This window comes from Aspergillus thermomutatus, assembly GCF_002237265.1.
Source record: "Aspergillus thermomutatus strain HMR AF 39 chromosome Unknown NODE_11, whole genome shotgun sequence".
Taxonomy (NCBI): Eukaryota; Fungi; Ascomycota; class Eurotiomycetes; order Eurotiales; family Aspergillaceae; genus Aspergillus; species Aspergillus thermomutatus.
In genome coordinates, this window is record NW_020798059.1 from 199845 (window position 1) to 210884 (window position 11040).

The 11040-nt window shown below is 49.9% G+C and overlaps 3 protein-coding genes across 3 annotated transcripts; all 3 read right to left on the minus strand.

Moving 5' to 3' along the window:
* Window positions 1-1009: 1009 nt before the first annotated feature.
* On the minus strand, window positions 1010-3445 carry CDV56_109519 (M28 family metallopeptidase; the record flags this gene model as incomplete). Its single annotated transcript, XM_026763138.1, has 3 exons — window positions 1010-1066; window positions 1129-2504; window positions 2566-3445. The coding sequence occupies 3 exons, from the start codon at window positions 3443-3445 to the stop codon at window positions 1010-1012; spliced, it is 2313 nt and encodes a 770-aa protein (XP_026618238.1).
* A 584-nt stretch (window positions 3446-4029) lies between these two features.
* CDV56_109533 (RTC4 family protein) lies at window positions 4030-5637 on the minus strand (the record flags this gene model as incomplete). The annotated part of the gene is made up of 1 exon (XM_026763152.1): window positions 4030-5637. The coding sequence occupies one exon, from the start codon at window positions 5635-5637 to the stop codon at window positions 4030-4032; it is 1608 nt and encodes a 535-aa protein (XP_026618239.1).
* An 894-nt stretch (window positions 5638-6531) lies between these two features.
* Window positions 6532-10111, minus strand: CDV56_109539 (uncharacterized protein; the record flags this gene model as incomplete). Its single annotated transcript, XM_026763158.1, has 2 exons — window positions 6532-7836; window positions 7898-10111. The coding sequence occupies 2 exons, from the start codon at window positions 10109-10111 to the stop codon at window positions 6532-6534; spliced, it is 3519 nt and encodes a 1172-aa protein (XP_026618240.1).
* Between the last annotated feature and the right edge of the window lie 929 nt (window positions 10112-11040).

Below are 11040 nucleotides of genomic sequence, written 5' to 3' on the forward strand. Positions count from 1 at the left end.
TTACAGATAGCATACATATCTCTAGTTTGACACTACTTACATAGAATCAGCAGCTGCCGCACCGGCAATCTGGGAGATTTCTCGTGCATCTGGAAGCTGTGATAGTATCCCGATCAACAACCTGGTAAGCTGAACAATCGGCTATTGTACAGATGATAAGAGGCAAATAACCGAGGGAAAGCGAGCCTTGCGTCCAAGTCATGGAAAAGAAGTAACCCGAGGTATATCAACAATTGAAGACTGAACCAGTCAAGCACAAGAGGGAAGAGAATTAGAAAAACAGAATTGGAGGAGGAGGAAAATAACAGTTGAGTCTGTGCACTATTGCCCATTTGCACTGCTTTGAGTTATTTGGCTCGATTATTGTCGAAGGCTTCACTTCTTGCTGTTTGTCAGCATCGCGAGTGGGGAACTGCGGATCCAACAAAATCAGAATCGAATGAGATGCACAGTTTCTTTCGAAGTATAGACTGCTGGTCGGCCTAGCCCGCTGAACCATTGATACTGTAGATGCATTGAATCCCCACAGTAAATGGAGTAGACTCTGAACGCTTGAGTCACTACACGCTTAAATGCATGCACCAGGTCAGTTGCACTTTGATCATGACTCAATTATCCTGCTGTCGATCAGCGACAATTTCATGATTGGTGCTGTTTTCCGAGGTCAGCGTTACATGCGGAATCTTTTCCGGTCTGTGCTGATGTCGCATATACATGGACTTTGGATAAAGAAATAACATAGACATGCATTACAGAGTATTCAAGACCGTTGTCGGGATCAGACATGGCCACGCATGTTATAGATAAAACCAATTCGTATACTTCGTACCACATATATAAATCATTGGCTGATCGCTTTGTCCAAGGCTTCGAGCCCCAGCGGAACTCGAGTTGAGCAGGCACAGAACTTGTGCACAACTTTTCAAATCACTCAACCTGCCTGTAAATATGAAAAAAGAGAAAAGTGTCAAAATCTCTCTACAGAGTATAGCAACCGGAATGCCAAAACTTATTGCAGCAGGTTCGTGGCATCGTCGATCCGCTCACGGATAATAACGCGCCATTTCTGTACATCATAGCGTTAGCAAAATCGAACCACAAGATCGTGCAAAAAGCGAGATGACTAACCTCTGCATTTTCCAAATCTCCTGCCTCCAGACTTTCCACCAGCCCAGGATATGTCGCGCCAGCGTATCCAGTCCAGATGCCAGGGGCAAACACCACGTGCTTGTACCAGTTTCTCCCGTCCAGGCCAGGTTGGTACAGGAACTTGCGCTCAATGCTCTTATACTTGTCATTGACCCCGCGGATCAAGAAGTACAGTCTCACCTTCTTCCACCAGAGCCACCACGGAATATTCTCGTCCAACTGTGAGGTCAGCTCTGCGGCTTGGGCGTCAAATTTCGCAGCGACTTTCTGAAGCCGCGCAATTGCTTTGTCCAATGGCCCAAAGTCGAACGATGAACGACCAGGCAGTCGTTCCGCCGCAGGTCGAATCTTATCCAAGTAGGTGCTGAGGCCCATAGCATAGTCCGTAGCGTTAAAGGCGAGCACAGGAGTCTCCACCAGTTTAGCCGCAGCCAGAGCCCAAATCTTAGTGCATGCTTCGTGGTACAGCCAACCAGGATCACCAAACCGATCCATCCAGTCGAAACTATCGTAGTTCGAGTGATAATGATACACAGGGTCCTTGGGACTACGGCTGAAACCCAGATCGTAACTGGGGACGCCTGCGAAGTCCTGGAACGCAGTAAAGTCGCTACCACTTCCCATGGTACCAATTCGGCCATCCCAGGTATCCCGCACTGTCTGGCCTTCCACTGTCTGGTTGGGAGATTGGACCAATCCGGTCACCTCGTAGATAACATTGTTGAGAAGTGGACTCGCCGTGGGGTGCAAATCGGTCCCGGCCGCGGCGACATCAACATTAAGGTAAGCAACCGTAGTCTTCGACAACCATGGAAGCATATCCTCAACCCACTCAGTAGACCCAAGCAATCCATACTCTTCGCCATCCCAGCTAGCAAAGACAATGGTGCGCAGTGGCTTCCATCCTGCCTTGAGAGCCTCACCGAAACTGCGAATGACTTCGTTGAGCACAGCGGATCCACTGTTCGGATCCCCAGCTCCACCAGCAATCCAGGCGTCACGATGATTGCCCAGGATCACAACTTCATCCTCAATGGCCCCCTTGATGGTACCAATGACATTCCATAGCGGAGTCGTGATATATTCCTGCTCATTGTACAGGTTGATGACGACCTCATCTGGAGAAGGCCCGATGTTGTATTCCACACCCTTCGATCCCAGTTTCCCACCTTGCCACCATTTGTTGAAATCGGATGCCTTGGGGCCATGTCCATTGAGCGCTTTTAGGAAAGGAAGCACTTCCTCATAGGAGACAGGAAGGGAGGGAATAGACGGAATCGAGTTATGGGGATCTTGTCTTTCGTAGCCGGGCTTGGACGGATAACCGGGAGTCGTGGGATCACCGGGAGCGATGCCTAACCACAGAATGGTCAGTATCTGTTAAGGCTTGAGGACCAAAGGAGAAGAAGAACATACTCAAAAATTGCGTACTTCCTCTCTGCACCGCGCTGGGGTTCCGAGCGGGTCCCTCGGGGTAAGGTTTGTAGCCATTGTCCTCCGTAATATCTCCATCTTCCTGGGGATCATCGTACAATATCACACCGACCATACCCAGCTCCTGTGCCCGCTTCACCTTCAACCCACGAAAGACACGACCATACTTTGCAATAGCAATTTTGCCAGCCAAGCTGACATTGGCATCAACAAGGTCCTGGTAATCATGATATGTCCCGAAATTGGCATAGACAAAAGGAGCGGTGACGTTCCCGGTGGCAGAGTAGCCGTGGAAAGTAGGCACGCGATCGGGAAGGCCGCTCGTGTGATCCTCTTCAAGAACGTCCTCTTCCAGAGAAGCTTCGAAAGTGACGTCGGTTTTATCACCGTTCTTCTTCAGCAGAGCGAGACGATGATCTACAGGGTAGTTGAGGTAGATATCATAAGCGACGATTTCGGTATCCTCCACGCCGAACTCCTGCCACTTCTCGCGGGTCCAGAGGGCCTGGCTGAGGTTTTTGCCTGCTAGGTGAGGACCTGCCGTGTAATAACTGCTCCATTCACGGGCCTTGGCGGCTGACGGGGTGCTCTGAAGAACAGCCTGCAGCTGCTCATAGGTGAGGCCGTGACCGTTGGGCCATGACGTGTACGGGAACGGATTTGCGCCGGGGAGATATGACCAGAGAGAGCCATGCTCGCGGGGCAGGATAGCAAACGGAATTAAGAACAGGACCAAACCAACGAAAAGGAGCAGGCTCAAGGAGAAGCTGCATACCCGCCGCAAGGTATGATGGGGGTATCGATATCGCTGGGGAGCGACGTTGACAACAGGAAGGAGCGGAGTAGTTTCTGAGGGAGCCATGGTTTTCTCCCTCATCTCGTGATTGAGAGCTCAAATGTTCATGTACAGCAGCTGTAGGAATCAGAAAGTGTCGACATACAGTACCATTAGGTTAAGAAGATGCCATGGCAGTTCGCTAGAGGCCTGATGACGGGGAAGTGAGGAGATGCTTTCTGCTGCTGATGTTATCAACTTATGATGAGTGGGTGCCCTCCGCTCGAGCTGTATCCACAAAGCGCCAGAATTCCGTAATTGTGGGTCTGAATTGCTCTATCAGTGGATTTGGAAAGCTTATCGACCTTCCTAAACAAGGATAAATAACAACAATGATCTTGGTGAATTCTACATGGAGGCGCCGAAGTAACACCATTTCTTTGGCTCATGTAACATCGTCAAACCCACAAAAGGGCCTATCTGTATGCTCATTCCAGCTGAGATTCACGCTAACAATACATCTCAACATGAGCCGCCCTCTCGTACACTGATACCCTTTAATATACCATTCATCACAAACAACAAGCAAGCACAATGATATCAAGCCGAAAAATCTTTTTATATACAGTCGCTCATTTGTATGCGAAATGAATGAGAAGATCGATATGTCGTTAGGCATTCTCTGGTTCAACTGGGATCGGAACCACGTCATTTGGGGCGAAGTTCAGCTTCTCGCCAATTTCAATGCTCTCCCGCAGGATTTGTCGTGCCGAGTCAACATCCACTCCCATATCTTCTTTGACTAGCCTGACGGCCAGTTCAGGTACAAGGACTGCCTGAGCATAGATGACAGGTCCAGCCTTCTTGACAATGTGGTCCTCAGCTGCCAAACGACGGAGTTTGCGGGAGAATCGCGCGGTAAGAGCTTGTAGCCTGTCAAGAGACTTGGTTAATAACACGACAACATTTGAAGAGGAGGAGGTAACTAGGAGACTGTACATTTTGTTGGCCCCTCGAGTCCCGTAATAACCGCAACAGATCGTCTCAAGGGCGTCTCCAGCGAACGTCAGGCGGAAGTTCTTTGCCTTTCCTGATTTCAACATAGTATCCAGAACATTTCTGTAGTACGAAGTGCTTTCCGGTACTAAGATCTTGTCCAGATCGTCGAAATGACCACTGATGCGCTCATCGAAAGTATCCCAATCAATGTCTGGATAACCTCTCTCTTTCCATTCTTTCTCCGCCGTCTCCTTTTGATGCAACTCGCAGAATCGCTGTTGCTCGCGAATCCGCTGTTTCGGTTGCGCCCGAAACTTCCTCAGAGCATCTGGATCAACGGCCTTCTTGCACCAGGGACACAACGACGGTTCCAACTCTGCGTTTCCTGAGTCGTCCATGTCGGAGAGCAAGACATCCTCCATCTGCGAGAATTCTTCCAGCAAGTTTTCTGGTACTGAACTGAGCGATGTGCCACTTGAACCGTCGTCGTCAGAATCAAAAAAGTGGGATATCTGCGCGGATGATGTGACGCCAGAGGAGCTAGATATCGTATCGTTAGGAAGGGACGGGGGGACAATAAACTCGGGCTTCGTGCGAGTTCCAGACGATGGAGGTAGAATCTCGTCAATATCTGGCGGGACCATAAAGCTTGGAGCCTTGTCGGCAGCTTTCTTCTTGGATTCCGGTTTGGTTTTCTGCGAGCTGTGATCTGCTTTTGACTCTGAAGCACTGGATGAAGGTGGTGACTTTGACCGAGAGGGAGTGGTCCTAGAGCCTTGCGCCTTCCACAAAGAGCTATCACTTTTCTTTCCAAAGTAACTTTGTTTGCGCTTCTTCTGACTTTGTGACCAGCCGAACACATAATCCTCCTTCTCGGCGTCAGTCTGAGCTCTGCGGGCCATATCATCGGCATTCCTCTTGCGGCCGAAAATAGGAGACTCGGAGCCGTGTAAGTCTTTCTTCCCTCGTTGTGACCTCCTCCTTTCTCCCACTGGGCTGTCAAAATCCTCAAAACCGGGTGGAACGTCATTCTCTTGGTCGTCAAAAGAGCTGATGGGAGAACTGGCGGGTTCAGCAGTTATGTCCTCATTGTCAACTATCCGCTCGTCCCAATCCGCCTCGAAACCCCCAACATCCTTGATGTCTTCTTCCTTCTTTGAACCCTCATCTCTCTTTTCAGATCGCTTGGCATTTGGGTGAAGAGACCGCCCCGAGTAATTACTCTTCGTCAAATATACCTTCGAGAAGCTCGAATTCGGTTTAGATGTAGGAGTAACCATGTTGAATAGTCAGGTCAGAATCGCGCAGTAGAAGCTAGAAGTCGAATACAGCCACTCGAGAAGCCGCCTGTGCTTCGACAGCAGCAAGGCTGTCCACGTCAATGCAAAGACTCAGGTATACAGTGACTGTTACTGCGTCCAGCTCGCTGCAGTCACCCGCCGCATGAACCCCGCAGATTTCGTCAAATCAAGAAACAGCCTGATCAAAAAAGGCAAATCATTGCTCAGCTGTCAGTCTCCATGTATTTGGGACAAAGAATCTGTAGATAGCGATCGTGAGAGAGAGGCAGATCATTTGACGGTCGGACTGAATTTGGGGACAGGAGCGGAACGCGTCCATGTACGGAGAAGTGACACGCTTAGGATCTCTTATCGCGGCGCTTTCTCCACATGGCCTGATACTGATATGTGGGCTATTGAGAAGAAGCAACCTAAGTTCTGAGCACGATTCACAGTCCACTTGACGGAAATACTTCAGTCTAAGAGCAAGCTGCCGAAATGATCAGGTTCTAAGCCTTAATGATGTAGTGTAAACAGTGACGATCACATGTCTGTTGTAGATATACCAAGCAACAGATCGAAGACCAACCCATGGTGCTATACACTAGGTAATTTCGAAAAGGTAATACATGCGTATTCTGACAATTTTCGAGCCAGCCAATGTCATTCAACGAAATCTATACCAAGTCTTTTAAAATGAAGAAGGTTGAAATAAATTAACAGACGTAAGAGACAGCAAACGCAACATCAGGATAGAATGATCACGCGGCATTCACTCATTGCTTTATCACTCATTACGTAGAGCAGCTGATGAACATGGCACAAGCGAGTAAAGCTCTATATACACTCGCAGAAGGACTATATAAGCCCGTACGAAAAAAACAAGTGACATAATTACTCGAAGGTCATCGAGATCCCGCCCTCTTCGCCGTGGCCAAAGTCGTGATCAGCCCAGGCATTGGGCTCGAGAGCCATAGCGCCAAGCGCGCTGGCACCGACACTAGTCGGCATCGTCGCAGAGGATCGTAAAGCTGGTCTCACCGGATATGAATCGTAAGCAGCTGGTTCAAAAGAAGAATGTGAACGTTGCGGAGGGTCATCGTAAGAAGTATCAAAAGTCATATTGATCTGCTCCTGATGGGGCGGTGGAGATTGCGGTGTTTGAGAGGAAGAGTGGCCCCGGGAATTTTCAACTGGTGTCTGAGGAACGGATGGGGTCGTATGGCCGTCTTTAGAGGCTCTGTACTCTGACGGTGTAGCAGCAGCTGGTGATTGAGTTGATGGTAAATCCAGATCCAGCTTCATGGGTGGGAGCGTAGACTCGAGTTGCTTGACCTCAATCATCTCCGAGGCCAGTTCCGCTCTGATCGCATCAATATCGAAGAGGACGGTCCCGGTTCCGTTGCTGTCAGTGGATTCTCGCGAAAACGAGTCACTGCGTTTCACATCGTATGTTTCCCATCCCTTTTTCTCAGCTAATTTGCCACGTTTGAACAGTCCAAATCGCTTCTTCTCTGGTTGAGCTTCTGCGGCTTTACGAGCCTCATCAATTTCGCGGATCAGCTCCCGTTGCCGCTCGCCATGATTTTCCGGGTCGGGGTCTTCGATTTCAGCAAACTCCTCGCTGAGAACTTCCCACCCGACTTCCTTGAGTAGCCGTGGAATAGCGGCACGATAGTCCATGTGGCCATTGACTAAGTTAGTGACATCAAAGTTCTCCAGGCCAGGAATCCCTTCTACCGGAGCAATACCGGCCACACGCATAATACCGCCGCTTGTGGCCCGGAAGAGGTATCCCAGAATCCAGTCATTGGAAGAGTAACCGTTTACGAACCGGCCAGAGACCACGCTGCGTGCCTTGATAAATTCGTCCTTGTTTGCCACGAGTGGAGACCCGAAAAGGTAGACATTTTGAATCAAGCCGTTAGCGCCCTTGTCTGCGAGCTCTTTCAGGCACGAGAATATGACTCTTGCCCCAAGGGAGAAACCTAGTAATGTGACAGGTCTCTTGCCCAGATTATGATCCATCAACGAGTCCGCCAAAATCAGCCCTGCCGCGTTGGCACGAGCTAGGGAGACATTCCAGGGATTATCGATCAAGTATGACAACTTGGTGAGAACAAGAGGTAGCTGCAGAGATGCCATTAAAGCCATGAGAACAGTGCTTCCTAAGACCTGCTGCAGACCCTGAGTCAAGGCCTATAGAGAATACAGTCAGCCTCATGACAGCAAAAGCCACGCCAAGTCAGGGGACACTTACCTCTGTGGCTAGAATGTTGATGGTGGCACCCATACTCTGAAGCATCTCCGGCTCCCATAGGACCGAATAAAGGTCACCCATAATAGGGTCAACTGTACTGAACGGCAATCGAACGTCATCGACTTTGCCGGTCATCCAGCCTGAAATCGCAACAATCAAGTTGACCCTCTTGTTGTTGTGGAGAGGACGATACTCAAAAGTCTGAACTGCTCCAGTGCGTCTGTGTGAAGCCCTTAAACCGATAGTACTTCCTGTCAAGGTAGCACCAGAAGCGATCAAGGCAGTCCCACCAGCACCCCCTAAGAAAGCGCTGGTCCCAGAAATTCCGACGGTTGTGAAGCCCGCTGCAAGACCAGCACCGATGACCGGAGCCAGGAGACCGGCGGAGAGACCGATGATCAATCCTCCCCCAACAGTGGCCAGACCCATGACCATATACTTTCGTTTCAGCGCCATCTTGCGACGCTTCTCCATGTGCTCAGACTCATCCCAAGTCTCTTTCTCCGCAGCTTCTTGCATCTCGAGGGCATCAATGACGCGCTTCTCAAAGCGGGCAATTTGCAGCCAGGACACTTCCATAGACTTGCCGACTCTTTCCAGCAAGGATCGCGATCGGGCATCATAGGCCGAATCCGAGATAAGAACAAGAAATAGGTCGCAAAGGACGGTCCAACGAAGGTCAATGTCAATCTTTGCTGAAGTAGGCATCTGCGACGGGGTTCGCACTTCCGGTAGGTCGTCATCTTCGTGCGTTTCGTAAGGTGGAGGCGAAGTCGGTTCGGAATGACCCTCAAATTCGGTGGATAAGCTTGCTCGGCTGTTCTCCTTCAAGCCAGGAGACGCAGTTGAGGACATGGATACCTTCGGAGAGTCGAGCTCATCCGCCATTGGATTCTTGACCCGAGCATTTTGCATCAATGGTCGAACAAGATCCGCAGGCTGAACGCCGTGCTCAGCCAATTGTTCAATCATGATTTGCTCCGCAGGATCGATCTCCATGTGAATATAAACTCTTCCCATGACCATCTGACCCCACTTCATCATGGCGTCAACCGCTTTCTGTTTCGCCCTGCGAGAAGCCTTCGTTGTTGGTATCTTTTCCAAGTCCTGAGTCATCTGATAGATCACCAGCCGCGTCACTCCCACATAAGCAATCCTTTGACTTTCAGTCAGAAGATCTTTTGTAGCCTGTAGTTGGCTGAGCGGGTCCCGCAGCTCTTCCCCTTCCACTCCTACAGAGTTACCGGCGGCTTCCTTGAAGAGATAGCTTGTGTCCTGATCCAGACTTGTCGCCGACTGCGCGTCTTCGTCAAGTTGTACTCGAGTATATCCCTTTCCAGCGCCACCCAGACCCTGATAGACTGCGTCATCACCCTCCTCTTTGGCGCCACGAGCAACCAATCGCCCATAATCGTCGTAGAAATCAAATTCGCCCAAGGCAGGCATTTCTTTCCATTCACCGTCGCTTTCCTCATCGCTTTCCAGATTGGCTTCTTTGTCTTCGCTCAGTCTCTGGTGTGACCATTCTGACGGCTTGAGGCTCGAATGCCTTTTATGTGTTCGAGGGGACTGATGGACAGAATCATGGACATCTAAGCTAGAGTAGGCCGGTGGGGGTGTGCTTTGCCTGTCATTCTCACAGGAAAGATTGTGGGAAATGGCGGGTTTATCGTTCTCTGAGGAGGTTGTCTCACTCTTCGGTGGTGCCGATCCGTTTTCCGTAGTTACAGATGTTGCGTCGGATAAACGCGCATGATTCTCACTGGAATCCCGTATCCTGACCCCGTCGTCATTCTTGTTCGACGTTCCCTCCTCTGGCTCGTCCTTAGAGTTCAAAGCTTCGCGGCTAGGCGAACCCTCATGCTCCTTCGACATAGAGTGGCTGTCTTGGGGTAACCGCGTCTCTTCAACATCATGAAACGTTTCGCCATCGTCTGATGGTTCGTCTCTTGACTGTGCGGCTTTGGGCCGGACTCGGATCGGAAGCCCAAAGTCATCAAAGGCCTCTACCACATTTGCATCCACTTCGTTATCTTCCACAGTCGGGTTTACTCCCGCTTCCCCATTTCTTCTGTCATCCGTCTGATCATTGTCCGGACTAGTAGATGCGGCCGATGGTTGTGTATTCTGCGAAGCTTGCGAACCAGGTTGCGGTCGGCGGTCGGCGGAAGACTCGACAGAGTGGTCATTCGCGGCACTTGAGGGCGAGGTCATTCTTCATGAGTGTCTCGTGTGATAGATAAAGCGGTCTCGCCGATATCCTAGAATCGTTCCCGAAAGTGAAGCTGTGTATTCCAACTCGAACCACGCAGTATCACCCATTCGCGCAAGAGAACCTTCCAACTATAGCACAAATACTACACGCCTGCTCGGACAGCTTTGAATTCAATCATTGGATGTCGAATAAGGTCGCGTGGAAAGGGAGGTTCAAGGCCACGAGACCTAATCTATTGAGGGGGCGGGAAGTCTCAATAACAAAAGCTCTGGAATAAAAGCGAAAGTGGCAGGTTGGCGGCAGCAACAAGGGAGGGAGGAAATCGAAATTGCAAAACTCTTACTCCTCTCCCTGCTGTTTGTTGTGAACACGACGATCGCGGAATCGTGATGAGAGACCGACTGCGACCAGGGGGGGTGGTTCAGTTATGGGGTGACCCGAATGCGGCAATCGGAGTTGACCAACAGTTTGCGCTTGCGGGAGACTCCATCACTAGGTACTGAAATCAATAAAAGTGGTCAGGTCGAACGGTACGATAGGATTAATCAAAGTAATAAATAAACACACGATGGAACTAGTGAGAAATGATGTATTCAGTGTGTTCTATCTCAGTAGCTTAATCTTCCTAAGTTTTATTATAGTCTAGAATACAGGAAAGGGTAGGTTACCAGCAGAAATCACGTGATAGACACATGATTTTGGTATCAATCTGAGCCTGATAATAATGGGGGGGAGGGGAGATAAAGGGTCGTCCCTGACCTGCTGGTTTTCAATAGGGATGCTAGATGAAATTGAAGACATGTGTTACAGCACCAACGACGTTAGGCGGATATAACAGGCAGAATCAAGAAGCAACGACAGCCAGTCATTTAGGCAAGGACTGACCATGATGGATGCCTAAGGGAAAGGCGCAGCGGAATCACTATGT